The sequence below is a fragment of the Monodon monoceros genome, unplaced genomic scaffold (assembly GCF_005190385.1).
Source record: "Monodon monoceros isolate NGI ecotype Baffin Bay Population unplaced genomic scaffold, NGI_Narwhal_1 Super_Scaffold_15, whole genome shotgun sequence".
Classification (NCBI taxonomy): Eukaryota; Metazoa; Chordata; class Mammalia; order Artiodactyla; family Monodontidae; genus Monodon; species Monodon monoceros.
The window spans coordinates 76,389,208-76,411,221 of NW_021703771.1; the positions used below are offsets into that span (position 1 = coordinate 76,389,208).

At 42.9% G+C, this 22,014-nt stretch overlaps 1 protein-coding gene across 2 annotated transcripts in view; it reads right to left on the reverse strand.

Moving 5' to 3' along the window:
• Window positions 1-613: 613 nt before the first annotated feature.
• Window positions 614-22,014, reverse strand: part of CNKSR3 (CNKSR family member 3) — a 100,114-nt gene continuing 78,713 nt past the window's right edge. For both annotated transcript variants that reach the window (XM_029224164.1, XM_029224165.1), the window contains exons 6-13: window positions 21,180-21,299; window positions 19,109-19,168; window positions 14,477-14,545; window positions 14,089-14,235; window positions 8,680-8,804; window positions 5,582-5,787; window positions 5,006-5,095; window positions 614-1,973 (exon numbers count right to left, since the gene is read on the reverse strand). In XM_029224164.1, coding sequence (XP_029079997.1) covers window positions 1,675-1,973; window positions 5,006-5,095; window positions 5,582-5,787; window positions 8,680-8,804; window positions 14,089-14,235; window positions 14,477-14,545; window positions 19,109-19,168; window positions 21,180-21,299 — 1,116 coding nt within the window. In that variant the 3' untranslated portion in view covers window positions 614-1,674. The remainder of the gene's footprint in view (window positions 1,974-5,005; window positions 5,096-5,581; window positions 5,788-8,679; window positions 8,805-14,088; window positions 14,236-14,476; window positions 14,546-19,108; window positions 19,169-21,179; window positions 21,300-22,014) is intronic.

Consider the following 22,014-nt stretch of genomic DNA (forward strand, 5'->3'; position numbering starts at 1 on the left):
TATATCTTCACTGCAGTTCCCTTGGGGGTTGGTTGACAGGAAAACAGCCTGACTGAATTCATTCACACTAATATGTGAGTGGTTGCCAGCTCCCTTAACCCCACCAGAGGCTTTTTTTTTTTTTTAATATTTTGGCTGCAACACGCAGCACGTGGGATCTTTGTTCTCCGACCAGGGATTGAACCTGCACCCCCTACATTGGAAGCATGGAGTCTTAACCACTGGACCGCCAGGGAAGTCCCACCAGAGGCATTTTAAAAGGAAGATGTTAACTCCAAGCAATCTCCAATTTCAGGCAGTTCAGCAAAGTAGACATTTCAAGGGGTGAGGGGAAGATATTTTTGAATAGGAGGTACCAGCTTTGCCCAGGGATATAGCTCAGAAAATTCTCCAAATGTAATTTTACTTTACACATGCTCCCTCAACGCCCCCAGTTCTAATCCATAAAATCCTAAAATGGTTGGGAGGGTTTATTTTGTTTTTTTAACAATAGTGCCCACAGTGGCAACAGCCAAGGTGGTCACTGGTAAACCTGAAAACATTTTGAACACTTTTTTCGTTAGCTTCATGTAGGACACAAGACAGAAATATATCAATTACATGCGACTAAGAGTAAGAAAAATATACAACTGTATTTAAAACACTTAAATTAACAAGATAGTACTTTTCCATTCTAGTAAAATATCATACATTCAGTTTAAACAAGAGTTAATATCCAGACACACTTTTCCAAAATACCTGATGCTAGTTGAAAATGAGTGACCGTGAGATTTTCCAAGAGATTTCTAATTAGCAAAATGTGTACAATTTTGAAGAACTGTCCATTCTTTTCTAGAAGATAGTCATTGAACAGGTCAAAATGCAAACTGATGTCTCTCTCATAAACCTAAGTATGGTTGTTTCATTTTTCTCAATGATACTTTGGCTGTCAGCAAATCTTATAGCTTCTTTTCCCTTAAAGACAATAATATACAACACCCTTCACAAATAACCATAAACTTCTTTGTGTGTAGTAAGCCCTATCTAAACATTTTCACGTGTTTCTGTATTAACTGACTTACGCTGAGACTGCTGAAAAGGGCATTAACTCAGTGTAACTGGCCTACACTCAAACCTCTGCTCTGAAAGAGCATCACATGCTTCCCACGTGGTATTTCAAAGTCAAAGCTGCTACACTTGCACATGTGGTATGTAGCTTGAAAAATCAAAACGAAACTGTTTTCTCCACTGGCTTTTTCAGGTGAAGAGGCTGGACCAAAAACCAACACATCTGTGTGACACTGGCCACCAACTGTAGTCCCACCCCCCTAAAAAGAACAACAATGGCCCAGATCCTCATAATGACGATAACATTCCTGGCCAAGGCTCTGGTTTAGGGAGTGTGTCTCCGTGTTCTGACTCTCAAGGAAGCAAAAAAAAAGCGGACTCTCCCCATTTCTCTCCTTTGGCCTCCATAAGCCAGCATCTAAGATTCTCTGGATTTGTTCCCATCCAATGATTTCAAAATTCCAAGTGCAGTATACAACTTAAAAAAAAAGAAAAAGAAAAAAGAAAAGCCACGAAATCGCATAAGGTCGCTGCATAATACTGTGGATGAAAATCAGAACAAGTTGCTGATTGAGGACACAAGGCACTTGGTAGCAGGAGACAGGGAGGGTCCCGGGAACGCAGGGCTCAGTGAGTCAACAGTTTCAGGCGAGTAAACCAGCTGACCAGCAGGGACGGCTCTGGAGAAGAGGACTTGGCCGCCGAGGAGCTGGCTCTCTTTTTGGTCCCTTCCTCCGAGAATGGAATCGTGGCGCTGCTGTGGAGATCTGAACTGATGTAGCACCTGCTGCCTCGGATGTAGTCTGCACCTCGGACCAGCTGCCTCTCGGTCGTGGGCCTTGAGAAACGGTATGGGGGGGATGACCTTTCTTCGATGATCGGAGAGATCCGCTCATTACTGAAATACCGGCAAAGGCCGTCCTCACCTGTTTTCAGACAAAGCCCACAAGTAGTCCGTTAAAATACCCATCCTCTGCATGGCACTGCCTCTGAAGGTGGCGGCACACCCTGCCCTCCTCCCAGGGATGGGCTACCAGGCCCCCCAGGAGGCCAGGCTCACACCACTGGGTGCTGAGAAAGCAGAAACGGAAGAGGTAGGTGCACACTTCAGGCTGCTTTTCCATCTGAGAGGTAACACAGGGGCAGAGCAGAATCAGAGAGCCCGCACTTTTTTCTTTCTTTTTTTTTTTTTTTTGTGGTACGCGGGCCTCTCACTGCTGTGGCCTCTCCCGTTGTGGAGCACAGGCTCCGGACGCGCAGGCTCAGCGGCCATGGCTCACGGGCCCAGCCGCTCTTCGGCATGTGGGATCTTCCCAGACCGGGGCACGAACCCATGTCCCCTGCATCGGCAGGCAGACTCTCAACCACTGCGCCACCAGGGAAGCCCTTTTTTTTTTCCCGCACTTCTTAATCAGTGTAGAATTTTCATGATTTCACTTGAAATCAAAAATCCAAAGAGAAAATCTTACAATTCTATCAGTCCTTCCACATCTGTCCCTGCTCAATGCCTGCAGCCCAGAGCACGTGCCCCTGGAACGGTGGTTCTTATTCCCAAGCATCCCTAAGGAGCATTTAGGAGGTGGGATGCCTTTGGTTATCACTCTGAATGCAGGGCAGGCACTCTTCACCTTTAATGGATGGGGTTCAAAGATTTTAATGCTCTGCAAGGCTTGGGACATTTCTGGAGAAGGAAGAATGATCCCACCCTAAAAGCCAGTAGACCCCCTGGGATGGGGGCAGGGGGGTAAGAAACTGAATAGAAACATAAAATGCAGGGCACCCTGGCAACATGTAGCATTCTTTTGACTCAGAAATTCCACTTTTAAAAACGGATGAAGAACTACGTACAAGATGCTTATTGAAGCAATATTAACAATTGGGGGGGAAAACACAGATAACCTAAATGCTCAACCATAGCAGACTGAATGAAGAGGTGCTATTGCCATAAGATGGATTACTAACGCAGCTATTACCAAAAATACACCTGTTAACGTTCCCCTTTCATAGTATTACTGAATATCTATCTATTCCATTTTGCACATTTTTCTAAGCGTATAATACGTAAATATAGGAACGACTAGAAGATACACAAAACATTCAGAGTGATTATTTCTAGGTTGGGGAAGCAGATTACAGATTAGTTTTCTCGTACCTTCTAGAGGTTTTCCAACAATTTGTTTTGTTTCTGTAATCAAAGGGGGAAAGTTACGTTAAAAAGTGCCCACTGTCAAAAAGCCACATTTTGTAGGAGTCTATTTTTATGAAATGCCTTGAAAAAGTAAATCCAGAGACAGAAAGTAGATTTTCAGGGCTTCCCTGGTGGCTCAGTGGTTAAGAATCCACCTGCCAATGCAGGGGACGTGGGTTTGAGCCCTGGTCCAGGAAGATCCCACATCCCACATGCCACAGAGCAACTAAGCCTGTGCGCCACAACGACTGAGCCTGCGCTCTAGAGCCCGCGAGCCACAACTGCTGAGCCCACGTGCCACAACTCCTGAAGCCCACGTGCCTAGAGCCCACGCTCCACGACAAGAGAAGCCACCAAAATGAGAAGCCCGCACACTGCAATGAAGACCCAACGCAGCCAAAAATAAAAACATTTATTTAAAAAAAAAAAAAAAGATGACTATGAAAGTTAAAAAAAAAAAAAAAAAAGAGTAGATTTTTGGTTGCCAGGAGCTGAAGGAGGAGGGAATGAGGAATGACTGCTTACAGGCGTTTTTCGTTGAAGTGATAGCATATTCTGGAATTAGCACAACTCTATGAATATACTAAACACCACTGAATCGTACATTTTAACAGGGTGAACTTTATGGTATGCGAGTTGTCTCTCAAAAAAGCTGTTATTTTTTTTAATTGCCCATTATGCAGGTACCTTTCTTTCTAAAATGATAACACCAGAAAAAATGTGGAAGGTGGGATGGAGGCCAAGTATCTTTCCATTTTCCTGACCTCACACCCCCCACCCCTACACCCCATATCTCAACCTTAAACGAAATAAAAGTCTAAATCGGGGACTTCAAATGCTAAAAAGAATGGCAAAGAAGATGTGGACATTTCTCAATCTAAACAAAGAACTGCCCTGCCCCCTGCTGTCTGCTCCACAGATTTTCGTGTCAACTAAGGGTATCTCGGACCTTAGAAGGCAACTTCTCCCTTTTCCAATTTAGTGTAATCCAGGTGATTTGGGTACTTAGGTGACAAACTTTACCAAGTCGCAGGGAGAAGTCAGGGGTTGATCACTTTGGAAGTTAGGCCTCCAGAACTTTTCTCTTCTTCCTTTTACAATCTAAGGCCTACTGTTCTCTAACTTTTCATCAGCTCTTTGTTTCAGTGCCACAAAAGCAATGTTACGATGTCCTGACAATCGAATGTAATCTGGCCAAAAATAAGACTATAAACATTTTCCTCAAAAGACCAGTGCTATCACCTGTAACTTTGATTACAGGGTAAATTAAACACAAGTTTCTTTTCCAATAGTAGTTACTCTCTAACTCAAGAAGGACTGGGGGAGAAAAACACCCATGTCTGTTGGTCAAAAATCAAACAGATTCCAATAATAATAGTCATAACATTGGACTAACACAAGAAGGATTGGGGAGAAAAACACCCATGTCTGTTGGTCAAAAATCAAACAGGTTCCAATAATAATAGTCATAAAATTGACGATGAGATTGTTTAACGAATAGTGTATTTCTATGTGTTTAGAAATTGGACCATCAGTGTCTACAGCCTTTTTAAAGCACACAATACTGTTTAGGAGATTTACAATCACTACCTAGGAATATATATTTCTGCCATTCTACACACAGATAGGACCTTAGAGGCCTTCAGCAACCCCTGATTTTGCAGATGAGAAGATGACTTTATGGTCATTAGAGCACAAAAGGGCTGAAACGAGGGTCTGGGCTTTGGACTCCAGGTTTGGTGTTTTTCAGTTTGCTTAAATTAAACTTACTTTTCCTCCCATGACTTCGAGGTCTAGCAAAAGGGTCCACAATCCCCATCCAGCTCGCATCTGCAGGCATGGACAAAGGCCGGGGCTTGCCTTCAGAGGGAGGGGAAGGAAAAGGAAAAGCTGACAGAGTTTTTGGACTTTAGAGAATCCTTCCCTTTATTTAGAACTAGACCCTCCCCCACCCTGACATCACACTCACTTCAGCATAAGCAAAATAACACAGTTTAAAAATAAGAAAAGTATTTTAAAGCACTGTATTTCCACAGCAAACCATTAGGACAGAGGCATGCTGAACCTGCGTCTGTGGGTCCACGGAACAAAGCAGCTCCAAGTTAAAATGCAGGCACTGAAAGTTGAAACTGTAACATGATCTCACCCCGCTGGGCTTGGATGCCAGGCAGTGTAATGACTCAACAAGCCTTAGCTTTAGAAAGATGAACAAAGGTCTCATACTTAGAATTTCATTGAGGTTTATGTTTTCCTTGGATTACCCTTCAAGTCTGCCAAATTCATCCAACAGTTCCAAATAAGGAAGGGGGAGGGGAAGAGAAACAAAACAAACACTGAGCAACGTACCACAGGATGGTGTTTTCTCTCTCATTTTCGTGGGCAGAATATTGGTTTCCACGGAATACCCAGGCAACTGATCGGAATCAGCGATGGTAAATCTCCGTCTCCGGCTTTCCTGGTCCAGGAAGGAATTGGGGGACTCAGAGCCCTTAGGGCCAGGCTGTGGCGGTTTACATTTACTGAATCCGTAAACGGAACTCCCATTCTCTTCCCTGCAAGATAGAGGGCAATAGTTAAGTTGCTTACGAAGATCCTCTCACACTAAAGAATTATAGGATGCATTCTGCTTCTAGCACATGGAAGAAAACAAATCCTCCTTTCCCTCTGGAGGAAAAAGCAACACTTTTTCAATCACAGCTGCTTCTCAAATACACAGAGATCCTATTAAATAAGAGTAAATACCATGATCCTACTAAATAAGAGAAAATGAGATATTTTTTCATATCTGTTTAAGGGATACACATATATCTTGAAGAGCTAGCTCTGGTTTTCCCGTACATCTGTCCTAGAGTTGAATCTCCTCCTTACTACAGACACCACAAGTGAAGGTATGATCTACTGAACCTTTTTTCTCATGCCAAGAGTAGTATCTTTGCCAAGATCCAGCAGAGAAGACGCTTGATGTGCGATGGCAGTTGTCAGGTTTGGAAATGATGTCAAAGATTACAAAGGGGCCTTTAGAGCGGCCAATGGAAAGTGTCTATTTTCTAAACAAAGTACAGAAACCAGCAAAAATTGGACCGCTGCTTGCAACTTCGTTCTTTCTAAATGTCAGCTTATAATAAAACTTAAAATTAATTTTAGTTGAGTCCAGATTACCAGCTGGTTAAATTTTTGGCACTGAGTAAATTCCATTAGGGGCTCATTGCAAAACTACTAGATAAACCCAGAATCCACTGAGTTCAAAAACAGTCTAAGGATCAGCCTTGCCTACTGGTGTTCCCAGTGAGCCTGCTGCCTGCATACCCTTTCCCCACCACGAATCTATCTCCTGCTATACTTTTAAACCTGGCATATAACTTCCCCATTCACAAAGCTTTCGCGACTCACCACTTGTTCTCTGTGACCATTTGCACATTTCATTCCTAATAAAATATGCTTCAGTGACTTCCCTGGTGGTCCAGTGGTAAAGAACCCACCTTCCAATGCAGGGGATGCGGGTTCGACCCCTGGTCAGGGAACTAAGATCTCACATGCCACGGAGCAACTAAGCCCTTGCGCCGCAACTACTGAGCTCGCGCGCCTCAACTAGAGAGGCTGCGTGCTGCAAACTACAGAGCCCACATGCTCTGGAGCCTGTGCGCCACAACTAGTGAGAGAAAACCCGCACGCCACAACTAGAGAGAAGCCCGCGTTGCAACGAAAGATCCCGCATGCTTCAACGAAGATCCCGCGTGCCACAAGATCCACTAAGACCCGACACAGCCAAAAATAAATAAGTAAATAATAAATTTTTTAAAAATAAAGTAAAATATCCTTCATTAATGGTGTGCGCATGCCCACGTGTTTCCCCCAATAGAATCGAAGAGCCAGGTCCCTTTCACCTTTACTACGTACATACCCTTCTTACCACAGCTCCTGTGACCCCTCACGGAGACCCAGACAAGAATATTCAGGGTTAGGGGAGTCGGGGCCATCCTCCCTACAGCCTACAGTTTCTGATAGAACAGTCCACACACTGGTTTGTTCTATCAGTGAAACCCTCTGCTCTCTATGTGCAAAAGCAACAACTCCTTGTAATTTTAAACACAATTTAGATCTCGTGACCACAGGACTCTGGTCTGTGAATACAGGGAAGAGCCTGGTCTACCAACCAGAAAGCCCCTGATCACTGCAGCCACTGCTCTACATGCTATAATAACTTCTGGGCAAACCAAGACTCGAGGAAGAGGAAAATGACATTAATTTTTCTTTGTGCCCAGGAAAGAAACACAGCAGAAGCAAAGAGCACAGCTTAAAACAAAATCAAATGAAAAACTCCACCCTGAAGTGAAAAATTACTGTAAGCTCAGTCCAAACTGTGTCTTATGAAATATCACAGCACGATTAAGTATTTCTCAATTTAGTCTTGAACAGTTGACTACGATATTGGCAGTTCTCTGGGGGCAAGAACTGCATCTGTTTTGCATAAGATGGTAAATCAGGCCCAACTCTCAGTAAATGTATGTTTCATAAATGAGCCAGATTCTCTACTTTTACTAGCATATGTAAATATGGAAGATGACATAAATAAGCCTATATTTTCATACCTTAATCATCCCCTATATAACATCTAGCATAACCGTCCTCATTTTACCATAAACATTTAAGATAGCCATTAAGAAAGTAATGATCCTGAAGAATTTATAATAGACACACACACATAAACACACATGGCCATGCAAATACAGCCCATCCACACCTATTTTCACATTTTTTAAGTCCTACGAAGAACACATCCCTCTCAGCAAAATAAAACTGTAACTTTAATCAATCTCACAGAAATATTTATTATCTTCTGCCCCAGAGATGAATTTACCGTGTAGTTAATGAAACTTCGATGCCCAGTGAAGAATTAAAACAATGCAGTCCCCGAGAGCACATGCTTTAATCAGCCCCCTCCCCATCATACTGGCTGGCTTCAAGGCCCATAAAACTAGATCTGTTCCTACACTTCCCCCTAAAGGATCACACTTCCCCTACCCCTGGTTTCATTGAGATATAATCGACATATAACACTGTATTCATTTCATGATTTACGTATGTACGGCAAAACAATCATCACATGTGGTTACCAATTCTTGCTTTCCTATGATGAGCACTTTTAAGATCTACTCCCTCCGCAACTTTGAAAGATACACAACATTGTTAACAACAGTCACCACGCTGTACGTTACACCCCCAGGACTTCGCCTGTAACTGGAAGTCTGTCCTTTTCGACCCCCTTCACCCATTCCCCAACGCCCACGCCCAGGGCGATACTTTTTGATGGTGGATTCAAGGCTCATCCCCAACACACTGGAGTGTCAGCAGCATCTCCCCTCGAGATACTTGTGGTCTTCACACCACCACTAGCACCTCCACGCAAGGAGACGTGCACATCACAGAAATGGGCACCGACATACCGGGGGGAGTAGGGAACGGTCGGTGGAGGAGGGATATAAAGATCCAGGATGGCTGGCTTCTCCTTCTTCAGTGAGGCATCCATCGTGCTGTCCGGGGACTGAGTGGTTGTGGGCGGAGGCGAGGTCTGAAAGGGAGTAAGTGTAAAAGCATGAACGTTACCTCGGAGATCGTTCTCCCCAAAACCAACACCAGCCCGTGGGTAAACAGGGGCCCAGGTCATTTGTGTGTCTGCAGCTACTGGAAACATCCAACGTGTATTCTGCTTTGAGACACTCAAAATGTACCGAGAGTTTTTTTGTTTTGTTTTTTTTAAAGTATGGTTGATTTACAATGTTGTGTTAGTTTCAGGTGTACAGCAAAGTGATACAGTTGTGTGTGTGTGTGTGTGTGTGTGTGTGTGTATATATATACATATTCTTTTTCAGATGCTTTTCTATTAAAGGTTATTATAAGGTATTGAATATAGTTCCCTGTGCTATACAATAGGACCTTTTTATTTTATATATAGTAGTGTGTATCTGTTAATCCCAAACTCCTAATTTATCCCTCCCTCCCTCCCCACTTTGGTAATCATAAGTTTGTTTTCTGTCTGTGAGATTATTTCTGTTTTGTAAATAAGTTCATTTGTATCATGTTTTAGATTCCACGAATGAGTGGTACCATATGGTATTTGTCTCTGTCTGACTTACTTCACTTAGTATGATAATCTCTACGTACTTCCATGTTGCTGCAAATGGCATTATTTCATTCTTTTTTATGGCTGAGTGGTATTCCATTGTATATATAAACCATTTACCAAGAGTTCTGAAAGCCTAGGTGCATAGTGAAAGAAAGGCAGAGGCCCAGGAGCCAGGTGTCAGGCAGGTTAGAATTCCAGCTCTGAGCAAATCACTTAAACTCCCAAGCCTTAGTTTCCTCCTCTGAAAAACAGCCATACTGACAGTGCCTCTCACGTAGGGCTGCAGTGAGGACAGAATGAGTTAATTCACACTAATTACTAACAATGCTACCACTCACTAGGAGTATGGGCTTGGAGTTCCGACTGCCTGGGTACAATCTTGGTTATACCTCTGACTAGGTGTGTATCTTCCAGGCAAATCACTCAACTTCTCTGTGCCTCTTCTATAGAATGGGAATAAACAGGGACAAAGATAGTAGCAACACAGGGTAGCTGTGAGAATTAGGTAATGTAATACATGTAACGGGCTTAGCACAGGGCTCGTCGCATAGTAAGTACCCAACCTTATGCTGTCTAACTTAGTATTATACACACAAGTTAATTTTTTAAATTTAAAATCCACACAGCTTTAAAAAAATATTTTAAAATCTTGTGTGAGACCTTCAATCCTATCTCTTCTACAATCTAACAGCAATGATTGGCCTTTTCTGGTTGGTAAAGCAACAGCAAGAAAATGAGTCAGGGCACGAAGATGTTGGGTGAAGGCCAGTGGGAGGCAGCCCGTGAGGACAGTGCTAGACCCCGGGGAGTAATAAAAGGACACCTACGCCCTATCTAGCCCAGGTGGTGATGGATGGAAGACCCCCTATCTCCTGGAAGTGAGAGTGGGAATGGGAGTCTAAGGGTTGGGAGGACGGGAGTAGCCGGTGCTCACAGAGAGACAGCCCCGTTTTGGGGAGAGATGCCGAGGCACAGGGAAACCGTCTCCCAGAGCATACATCACAGTCTGTCAACTCTCCGAACTATGTAATTGATCCACATCTCATTCTGACAATCTCGGACAGTGTCTGAAAACATGGGGCCAGGACCCAGGCCCTCAACAAATAGAAGAAAATTGGAGCATTTCCATAGAACAGGCATTTTCCAAAAACTCCAACACTGATGGTTACTTCTAAATCAATAACCCTTGTTTACCAGGATTGTGGCCTAAAAACAGAGCGATGAACAGCTTTTCAGTGACAACATGAATGATGTTGATAAGAACTAAAGATGATGCTCCCTCCCAGCAGAGGTGGGCACCCAGGCATACAGACCCCTGAAGAATGACACACAGGGCAACAGCCAGGGCGGGGGCTGAGAAACTGTACGGAGTACTGGTCTACCAGAGTTCATGTTCTGAAAATATCCTGGACACATCACCAGATGCCTAATAGCTAAGCTGTAAAACGGGCTCTGCATTTTGACAGTTTTCCCTCCCTGGGTCAGAAGCAGAGCTAGGTGTTTCATGCCTCACCTTCACCTCTCCCTGCAAATTGCACAGTTAGTGGAACCGGGCAGGAAGGTAGACAAAACCAAAGAAAAAGGAAGCATGCCCCTTCTTAAGTGAATTTCCATAGGTCAAGGAACTAACTCTAGCCTATACTTAGATATAATTTTCACTTCCCTTCTGAACACATCCACCTGAATTTTCCTGTCACTTCAAGCTCAGTGACGCCCAGAAGACCTATCGTCTCTGCCTCCCAGATGGCTCTTTCCTGACATTCTAATTTTTGTCACTGGTATTGCCGCCCAGGTTCGCGGCCACATTTCACATCTGCTTCTTCCTTGCCTTGCCTACCTTCCTCACCGCTACCCGAAAACCTCTGCTGTCAACATGAGTCATTAGGAGTGACATTCAGAAATACTAAATACTTATCTGAGGTGCCACAGCTAAGATGTGGCAGAGGTGGGATTTGAACTCAAGGAGTTCAACTCCGGGGCCCCTTCCTGTCCACTATGCTGTGCTGCTTTGTGAGTCCTCTTGATGCTTCTTCCAAATGGCCTCTTGCACTAGAACTGCCCCATCCCAGCCTCGCCCAGAACCACATTACCCATCACCTACACGTGTAACAGCTCCCAACTGGTGTTTCTTGTGTTTAGGTAGTATCATGGGCTAAACTGTGTCCCCCAAACCCCCAGTAGTTCAGAATGTGACTGTACTCTGGAGATAGGATTTTTAAAGACACGTTTAATTTAAAATGAGGGGGCTTCCCTGGTGGCGCAGTGGTTGAGAGTCCGCCTGCCGATGTAGGGGACACGGGTTCGTGCCCCGGTCCGGGAAGATCCCACATGCCGTGGAGCGGCTGGGCCCGTGAGCCATGGCCGCTGAGCCTGCGCGTCCAGAGCCTGTGCTCCACAACAGGAGAGGCCACAGCAGTGAGAGGCCCGCGTACCGCAAAAGGTAAATAAATAAATAAATAGATAAATAAATAAATAGATAAATAAATAAAATGAGATCATGTGGGAATTCCCTGGTGGTCCAGTGGTTAAGACTCTGCACTTTCACTGCAGGGGACACAGGTTTGATCCCTGGGTCAGGCAACTAAGATCCCACATGCCCCATAGCACGCATCACCCCCCCCCAAAAAAAATAAATAAATAAATAAAAATTAAAAAAAATAATACAAGGTCATATGGGTGGGCCTTAATCCAGTATGACTGGTGTCCCTATAAGAAGAGGAGATCAGGACACAGACACACAGAGGAAAGACCACATGAAGACAGGGAGAAGACGGTCATCTGCAAGCCAAGGAGAGAGACCTTGGAAGAAGCTAACCTTGATTTGAGACTTCTAGCCTCCAGACTTTTGAAGGAATAAACTTTTGTTTCGGTCACCCAGTCGTTGGTACCTTGTTACAGTGGCCCTAGCAAACTGATGCAAATATTAGTGTAAAAATCAACTGTCAACCTGTTGACAAAAATTACCTGTGAGATGAAGTCCATACTCCTTAGCCTGGGACTCTATACCCACCCATCCAGCTCAGTCCACTGGTCCAGCTTTCTCTCCCACCCTCTGCCCCAAAGAGTCTGGTCTACTTATTCTTACAGGAGCGCTGTGGTGTCTACCCAGAGGCCTTGGTCAGTCAGTGAACCCGGCTGCTGTGACTGTCTGTTGCTAAAAGCTCACGGCTGCCCCCTTCTCTGGAAAACTGCCCTCAGTGGACAGCTGCCACCCCTGAGTACAGCTACCAGTGCCCGTGCTGTGTGGTTACACCTGGGTAATAGGCCAAGACTGAACTCTACCTGAGAGAGCATCTGCTGGCTTCCCCTCCTTATTCTGCCTCCCTCCCTCCCGGACAAGTTTTACCCGAAGCACAGGCACTAAATCGCTTTCACAAGAATGTCTGTCGCGCACTCTGCTTCTAGGAAACCTTGTCTGGGCACCGCCCTTCCCTGATGGCAGCACATCCTCAGTTGGTGGGCGTGTGTCTGAAGAACAGCGTTCCTCTCCTCCACCAAACAGCCTCTCATCTGCCTCCCAAATCCCACCTAGTTTTCCAGGCTCCAAAGGGCTCCCACCTCCTCAGGAGGAGGCTCCTTCACCTACCTGTCCACACCCGCCGCCCCTTCTTCAGAACCTAACATTTACGCCCCTGCACCAAGGAGCTGACAGAGTTGCTGTGTGGCAAGCACTCCATCAACCATCAGTGAAGACCTCTTGGATGTTACTTAACACACTCTGAGAATTCCAAAACTACTGAAAGATGGTGCCCCTTATACTGAGCGATGCAAACAGAAGCAGCTGGGGTGGGATTGATATGTTCCGTTATTATCTAAACAGTGAACTTAATTATGTGCCCCTTCCTGGCTCCACCCTCCACATCCTGGTCTTTATTTTTGTGTGCCTCCATACCCCTAAGGTACACACATAGGCATATTTCCAGTGCTGTATGCATCACGAAGTATCCAAATTGATGGCTTGAGGCCACTGCTGTTCCTTCCATTCGAAGATGTACAATAAAATCACAGAAAGTTACATATAAACGGCAAATCTCAATCTTATGAAAGGGCACTAAAATGTGATTGCTTTTCATTCATGATTTAGGAATTAAACACTAAGAACCGATGACATAAGGAAGAGGCTGCTCAGGGTGCATGATCCAGCCAGGTGTAGGCAGTAAGGAGTGCACTGTTTGTAGAGAATTTAAATAATAAAACTCACTAAAGACCAGTGTGCTTTTTATTATCACCCAAGACTGCCAAATCTAAACAACGGAGTGATGCAGCTCCCCGCTGGGTGGGTTGTTCTCACAGTCTACACCCCTGCCTTTTTAAACCATGCTGAGGACTCAACCCCATGCGGTCTCTCTAAGATCAGCGGTCAAACGGGATTCCTTTATGTGAGCACGTGTTTGAAACGAGAGAGGAAAAGGACCAGATGGAACTTTCTGTAGTGCTGGCAGCCACTCGCCACCAAGCGGCTACCAAGCACTGAAATGTGGCCGCTGAGACCGAGGAACTGAAGCTTTCATTTTAATTGTTGAAATAGACACTGGTGGCTCGTGGCTGCCATACTGTTCAGTGCAAATCCAGCACGGCTATTTTCACATAAGTAAGATTATAGGATAATTATCCATGCACAAGCTCCTGAGACCAATCAAAGTGTAGTCTTTCTTTTTGGAGACAAATCGGATATTGGACATTGTTCTTGCGCCGATGCCAGAGGAAAGATTTCAACCAGTGACGGTACCTGGACCAGAGGCGGCTTCCATCGTAGGTTTTTCAGGGGGGCGGGAGTGAAGTTGAAGGAACTTGTGGGCCGCTTCTTAAGCAGTAACACAACTCCTGTAGGATTCTCTCTCAGCTTTCTCACCAGATTTTTTAGCTGCCATCCCACCTTCAAAGAAAGAAAATGAGGAGAGGGTACTTGCTCATGAATAACGAAAACTCAAACCCCTAGGAATTTATCTCAAGGAAATCAGCTATGAGCAAATAGGTAGACACAAATCTGTTCATCCTAGCACTGCTTAAAATTATGGAAAATTGGATATAAACTGAAAATTTTTTAAATGCATGCAAAACGGTTTAACAGTTCTAGAGGGGAATATGAAGTCGGAAGTCTCAATGAACAGACTCACCACAGTTTGCTGATTGACTTGAATCACTTCATCACCGGCGTGAATCTTCTGAGATCTGTCTGCAGGAGACTGTTAGAAAAAAACAGAGAGAGACCGGTCATATTTTTTAAACCTACTTCTTTCTGCTTCTATTTCTTCTCCCTTCTTTTCTCTACAGAAAACGAGCAATGGAAATATAATCTTCTCAGGAAACGTTACACAGTGTACTTGAGTTCCCTCAAAGTACACAGCCTGTAGAACTTGGCATTGGGAACTGGTGTTCTCTCTTCCATTAGCAGTTTGTTATAACAGATAATCTGTCAGTTGGAACAGCCAAGGTTCATCTAACCTATCGTGAAGAGTGGGATGCACTGTCCACATAATGGGCTGATCAACGTCATTGGTTCATCTAAAATGAGACTCACCTATATCCCTATCAAAATTAATCTTGTAAAAGCCGACCAACTGCTTAACGTGGACCAACTGCTTCATGTGTAAAGATCACCAGTGTACCTCTGTCCTACCGTTTCCTTTTAAGCAATTATTAAAACTAAATCTTACTTTTACTTAAACTTGTTTTACATGTTATCATAATGCTATTAACAAAGAAAGATAGTGACAATAGAAAATATTTCTTTAGAGAAAATTTAAATTTTTTGCATTTTCAGGTGGAATTCTAAGTGCATGTGTTGCCACAGTATCAAAACAAAGTCCAGGCTTTGTTTCTCTCAAATAATAGTTTGCTACAAATTTGCAAATATTGATACAAATATATATACATCCACATATGTGTGTACAGACAGATAAATAGATGTAACCTGTTTGTCAAATATTTTCCCATAGTTTCTGGTTCACTGAATCAAACTAAACTCTTTATGTTTAAGGTATTTCAGATGATTTTAAAAAATGGTTAGAAAAAATTCTGCCAACAACCTTTACCTAAGCCTAAGATATCATTAGGTTTATTTTACGGAGTTTTGAGAACACTGAGATTCAGTGTTAAATAACTTACTATGTGCCCAGTGTTATGGACACACAGTAAGTGAAAGATGCAGGATATAATTTTATGCTTATTATGTGGCTTTTAAAATTAAAGTAGTACCTCAAAATTTTTCCCCTGCCAAATTATAATTATATGTTGAAGTGATTATTTCATCTTAAAAGGAATCTGTGCCATAATTTCATCTCAAATTTTTTTCTCTCACTAATATATTTTCCAGACGTAAACATTTTGGCATTTAGTTGTACATGAAATTTGAAAAGTATTTTAGAATAAGAGTAATGTCCAATCCTTCCTAGAAGTATAAGTTTATTATTTAATTGCAAAAACAACAAATGCATGGGATAAAATAAAACAGAACTATGTAAAAAAAGATATTTCCTATGATCAAAAGAGAAAGAAAGGATCAAACTTTGATTTCAAATTATAATCAAATGTTATCTAAGTCAGAGTGTTTTATTTTGTGACTTACATAGCTGACTGAATCTTCAATTTACAACCATCCTTTAAAAATAGCATCTTTGAACACAGTGATGGGGACAGCAACTAAACTCAAGACACCCTTGCTGAATTTTCTCACTCAGCTGTTGTGATAGGCTCAACAAAGAAATGAGCAAGTTAAAAAAAAAAAAAAAAAGAGAGAGGAAAAAAAAGAAAGGAAATGAGCAAGTAGTGTTAAACTGTAGAAACAGTCTCTTTGATTTACCTAGGGCCAACGTAAGGCATAGGTAACTATAACAGTTATTTTTGAAAGCATTTAACCTGCTACCATAACAACCAGCAGTGCCTCACCTGAGAGACTAGCATCGTGGGTACCACAGGGAGATGGCTTGTCTCAAATCTCTTTCTACTGAAGCACTTCTTAAACAAATGAATGTATCAAAGCTCCTTTTTGCCCCTGGTGTCAGATGCCTAACCCATGGTTACAGATCAACTTTAGTAAGTCTGATCGTAATCAGTCCAGTCCAGTTAATCTTCCTGGGCTGGAGATTCTTCTAAGGTAGCTTCACTTTCTAAAAGATGGCCCTGAGGCCAGGAAGTCCCTGTTTATAGATATGCAATCTAAAAAACAAGCCCCGGTGTCCTGAACTGACTTCCCTTCCTAAGGATCCTCTCCCATTCATTTCTCAAATATCCTACCAAGTGATTAAGAGTTGTGCTTGGCAGAACACTGGTAAAGAGAGAGCCTGATAACCAAAATTCTCCCTGGGGCAGTAGCTCTTGCCTATCTTCACCATGTGCCGGACTACTGAAAAATGATGCTTGTTCTGGTTTGCTGCAGAAGAGTGATGACCTGGAGAAGAGTGCATCCATTCTTCAGAGGCTCACCTACTTCCCAACTCATGTTGGGGGTGGGGGATAGGAGTACGGATAAGGTCCTATCAAGACGTCTGCCAAGGTCTTGAACAACATCAAAAAAGAAGATAGAGAATCACTAGATCTTGTTAGTCTCACCTTGGAATGATCCTGGCTGCTCAGGTAACCTCCAAAAAAACCCAGAAAAAGTGGACAGGGGGCCTGAGATGACCTGCTGGCATTGCTTCAGCCTGGAGTCCAAGATAGAGGGAATGCAGTTTGGGAATTCTGTCCACGACCACCCCCCAACACTAGACTTGCATTAAAACATTCTGACTTAGGGTCGCTTAAGTCAGAGCGACCTTAAGTGATAGCCAGAAAGCTGTCCTGGAGCTGGCATTTTTCTACTGTCATTTAAGTGTAAAATGTCCAGCATTAAGTGTAAACTACCCAGCTCAAGCCCTCGAGAAGTGGACTCTTACCTAACTTCCCACTTTCATCGACAAGAATTAGAAAGTATCTGGCATATTCCAGACACACAATGAACACAAGGTGACTGACTGAAAGAATGAGGGACATTTTCAAGTGGATTACCGGATGGAAAAAAGACAAGTTTTCCCTTTTTTGATCTTTAACAAGATGGAAACCACCTCTCTCTAGGATGACTCGTTTACCATCCTGTACGGAAGCGGTAGGATCAACCACATCCAGGCGAACCCTGAATCTCTCACCCAGTCCTATATGATCTGGTAGGGATTCTACAGAATGTATCATTTGACATTTCATTTGATTCAAAGGCAGTTTTGTTTAGTTACCTCATCCTTAAAAGTGGCGGCGGGGGGCAGAGGGGGGAGGTGAGGGAGAGGGGTGGACAGTGAAAGGAAGAAATCTGTGCGCCTTCTGCTAATACTATTATAGTGTTCTACATGTTCTTCCGAGATTGAAATTGATTCAAAGACCCGATTGAGTCTGGGACTGCACAGGTCTGGTTGTTAATGCAATCACCAAATTGCTAGACACAAAACTTTAACTCTCTTAAAAACTGAAACGACATTCACCATTCTTCTGAATCTGTCCAGCCCCCGCCCCCGCAAAATGTACTGAGTGGTACATGACTCTGTTCTCATTGTGGTTCAGCTAAAATATATAAAGTCTCTGATAAGGATAAGGGAGAAGCATTTGTTGTGATTTTTTTTTTTCTTTTGCATCATCCCCAGCCTATAAGGAGAACGTCCTGTGCCATTATTGCCTATTAGGTGATGCGGTATAAAAATTCCCAGTGGTCTCAGTGTATTCTCAGTAGAGCTCAACAAAGAATGCTTAAAGACACTACCATCTTCTATTCATTCCTCTCCCAGAACTGCACAATTAATTTATAGCTCATCGACTGCCTTAAGCGATGCCACTTTTTTCTTATTACAAAAATCAAGTGTGTGTCACAAACCCTCATCAAAGATCATGCTATTTTATTTTATCAACAGACCTAGCAGCTGAAGCTCAAACTCCGATACATATTTCCACCAGATTAGAAAAGTAGTTGCTAAGTCTCTTGTTTCTTGAATTACTTCCTCTTGTCTTAATTGATTAAATAGTAACTAATTCCATAGACACATGCTTCTTTTCCACAGATGCAGGGAAGCTTTTCAGACATTTCTAGCTTTATATCAGTGTCGTTCAAAAGCTAGCCATACTGTAGGTTGCATAAAGAAAGTATTCAATTAGCTCTACTTTTCACAAATTCAAAATGTTTGAGGGGCTAAAGAAAAACCTTTCATGTAGCAGAATTTTCAAAAGGAAGATAACAGGGTACAAAGTCCCTTTCAGTAGAAGCAGCCCTGCTTTTTCTATTCAAAGGATTGGGGGGGAGAAAAACTAAATTTCAATATCATGCAAATATTATGAAATAAAGCTCTATAAAAAGAATCTTTGTCATGCAAAAATCCCAAAATAGTCACTCTGGTGACATATATAAATTCCATTTTTAAAAAACTATATTTTACACATATGGTCACCAATTCCAGCTCTTGTAAGAGGGATTCTCAACAACAAAGAGATCATTGTTTTTTGTATTTATGGGTTAACATATTCAGGGTGCAAAAATAATAATAAACGCAAGGGTGGCGGTAAAAACTGGGCAAGGTGTGTGAACGAGAGGAATAAAGGACAACTTAAATAATACATTGACAACAGCTGAATAAGCTGCATGCTAGCCACAGATATAAACAAAATAGGCACGGTTGCTCCCACTACAGATAATACAATAGAACAGCACACACATATTTAAAAGAAAAGTACAGGGACTCTGTCCAATCTGTTGGAATATACAATGGTTTTACATTTAATGGATAAGCGCTTACATTTTCTGTGGTTCCAGTAATCACGTGCAATCCATCATAGGTTGATTTGATGTACATGCCCTAGAGTGAGTCAGACATATTAACTCATTACTCCAACATTTAGAAATAGAGCCGCAAGTGAGACGTAAACTTATAAAACATTAAAGGCAGTCCCTTCAGAACACCACTCATTTTTCAGTCTCCTGAAACACTGCAAAGCAAGATCCACAGAGCAGGAAGGGGAACTAACCAAGGCAGAAATACTGGTGAAAGAAATCAGAAACAAGATCTCTTTGATATTATAATTTGTGTACCAGGCGCACAGAATTTTGGTCTAACTCTGGGGACTCAGAAAGAATGTTCTCAGACCTGTTGAATGAATGAGGCAGTTCAAACAAGGCCGGTCCTCTCCCGACCATTTCTCTGTGTAGTGAGACAATATATTCAGTTAATTTGGTCTCAGCAGTCCCTGCACGGTAACTTATTCAAGCCACTAACAACCAGACCAGGATGTATGAGCAAAGACTGTTAAGTAACACAACATAGGAAATAAATTAGAAACAGGCACTCCTGCATTTTAAGGGGGGGCGTATAGATTAATACTCTCCTTCCTCAAAGGCCCGACAGTCAAATTCAGAGGTGAATGCCTAGCGTGGAGGAAACATCTCTGTAGTTTGACACAGCATGTATAAAAAAGAAGGGTTATTAAACTTTGATAAGATGGGGAAAGAGCAAAAGTAAACAGAGCAAAGAGTAGTTGCTCACCCTGGTACCAATACTGTATTGATAATAACATAGATTCTCCTCAGAAGTCATTTTGACCGTGAACTTGCCCTGCTCAGCAACATACCGCACTCTGCAACGAGCACCTCATCCAATACTAACACCTGCACGGTTCTGCCTGTCCTCTCCTTTCCCATCACATTCATCGGTAGAGTAACTGGCTTCCCCCTCCACACAGTACTCCTCTCCCCAGAGCTTTGCTGGTATAACTTTACCTTCTGAAACGGCAACTCCATTTCTGCCCACGCGAGGCAGTTCTCCGCTTCAATATGTGAATAAACCCACCTCCTGGAAGTCTTCTGTGTGTACTCCATTATAAGCCATCATTTACTTTGAAGCCAAGCAGTCTCGGTATGTACCTTTCTCCTTACCAGGAATGTGGGCTTGTCAACATTTGGTTGATTTTTGTTTTCCTACCTGAGAGCAGAGACTGCCCTGATATCTTCCCACAGCTACCTACACACTAGGCACTCCCCCTCCCGCTTCCCCTTCCCCCCCATCAATACAGCCACAGTAGCTGCAGCCACCAATTACTGCACACGTACTATTCGTCCAGCATCCGCACTCAGCACGCATCATCTAATTTAATACATTCAACAACGCTGTGAGGGTTATTATCATTATTATTATTCACTTTTGACAGATGAGGAAATTGACACATGAAGAGGTAAAGTCACTTGACTGCTGGGATTTGAACCACACTCTCTGACTCAAAGCCTCTAAGCTCATCAATGGGCCTCACAGTTTCCTCACTTAAATTTCAGCAGATTAACCATATCGGCTGCATGCTAGGTATTTGGAGATGTAGGTACCTAGGTGCTGATCTAGGAATCGACCTGTGTGTATTCTCAGGGCCTGTTATTACAGAGCTCATACATGGCTTCTAAAGCATTTCTGAACTTCTTCTTAAGAATCATTTCTTTCAGCCAGTCTCTTCTCAGCCTAAGTGGTAACAGAGACCTCAAAGCAGATGTTGTTTCATACCCAGAGGCCACCTTTCCTTTGTGGAAATGTTTTCTACCTCCTTAAATTGCTAAGACCTAAAAATAAAACTGTTAAGACAATTCCTTCGAGATATGAGTATATAGTTTTAAAACTATTTATTTTTATACTTTGAAGACATAAAACTTATCAACAGTTCAGGATGGAAAATTCCTAACTACATAATGGAAGACAGTCTAACTGAATTCTACTATTCAGAATTCTAGTGAAAGCAATAAGGAATTTAAAAACACACACACACATACACACCAACTTTAATAAATGATGATGTTATTTGAAAATAAACAAGTGTTGTCAGAATTCTTACCAAGCCTTCCCCAGGTTTAATGTTTGGTAAGTGAACTTCTTCCAGACATGCACACTGGCTCATAACAGGATCCGTGGTAGATCGGATTGTTTTATCACAGATGCCATTTAAAACCTTGACCTAGAGTTGGAGAGGCAAACAGGGAAGGTTCAATCATTAACCAAGTTTATCTCCGGCTGAATTTTTTTTTTAATGCACTTCACCTATCATCTTTAGCTCTGGTTGTGATGGTACTGTGATAATACTGCTCAGTGAACACATGGCACTTGGGTTCCATGTTTGCAATGTGTGGGAATAGTGCCACTATTTCAGCTTTGCTTAAAAAGTGCACCTTTTATATTACAAGCACTGAAGCGCACAGGCTGGGCAGAAACCCCCTTTCAGCAGTTAAAGAATCCTGTATTCCCCAGCCATCTGTGTGGTTTTTTAGGGATTGCTCACATTCTCTGCATACCAAATACGGACAAGGTAAAAAAATATATACTTTTGCCTGCACTTTTTTTTTGCGGTACGCGGGCCTCTCACTGTTGTGGCCTCTCCCGTTGCGGAGCACAGGCTCCGGACGCGCAGGCTCAGCGGCCATGGCTCACGGGCCCAGCCGCTCCACGGCATGTGGGATCTTCCCAGACCGGGGCACGAACCCGTGTCCCCTGCATCGGCAGGCGGACTCTAAACCACTGCGCCACCAGGGAAGCCCTGCACCTTTTTTTTTTAATAGATTTTATATTTTAAACAGTTTTTAGAGAAAAACTGAGCAGAAATTAGAGTTCTATATACTTCCTTCCCTACCCCAACACAGTTTCCAACACAGTTATATTATTATAACAGTTAATAA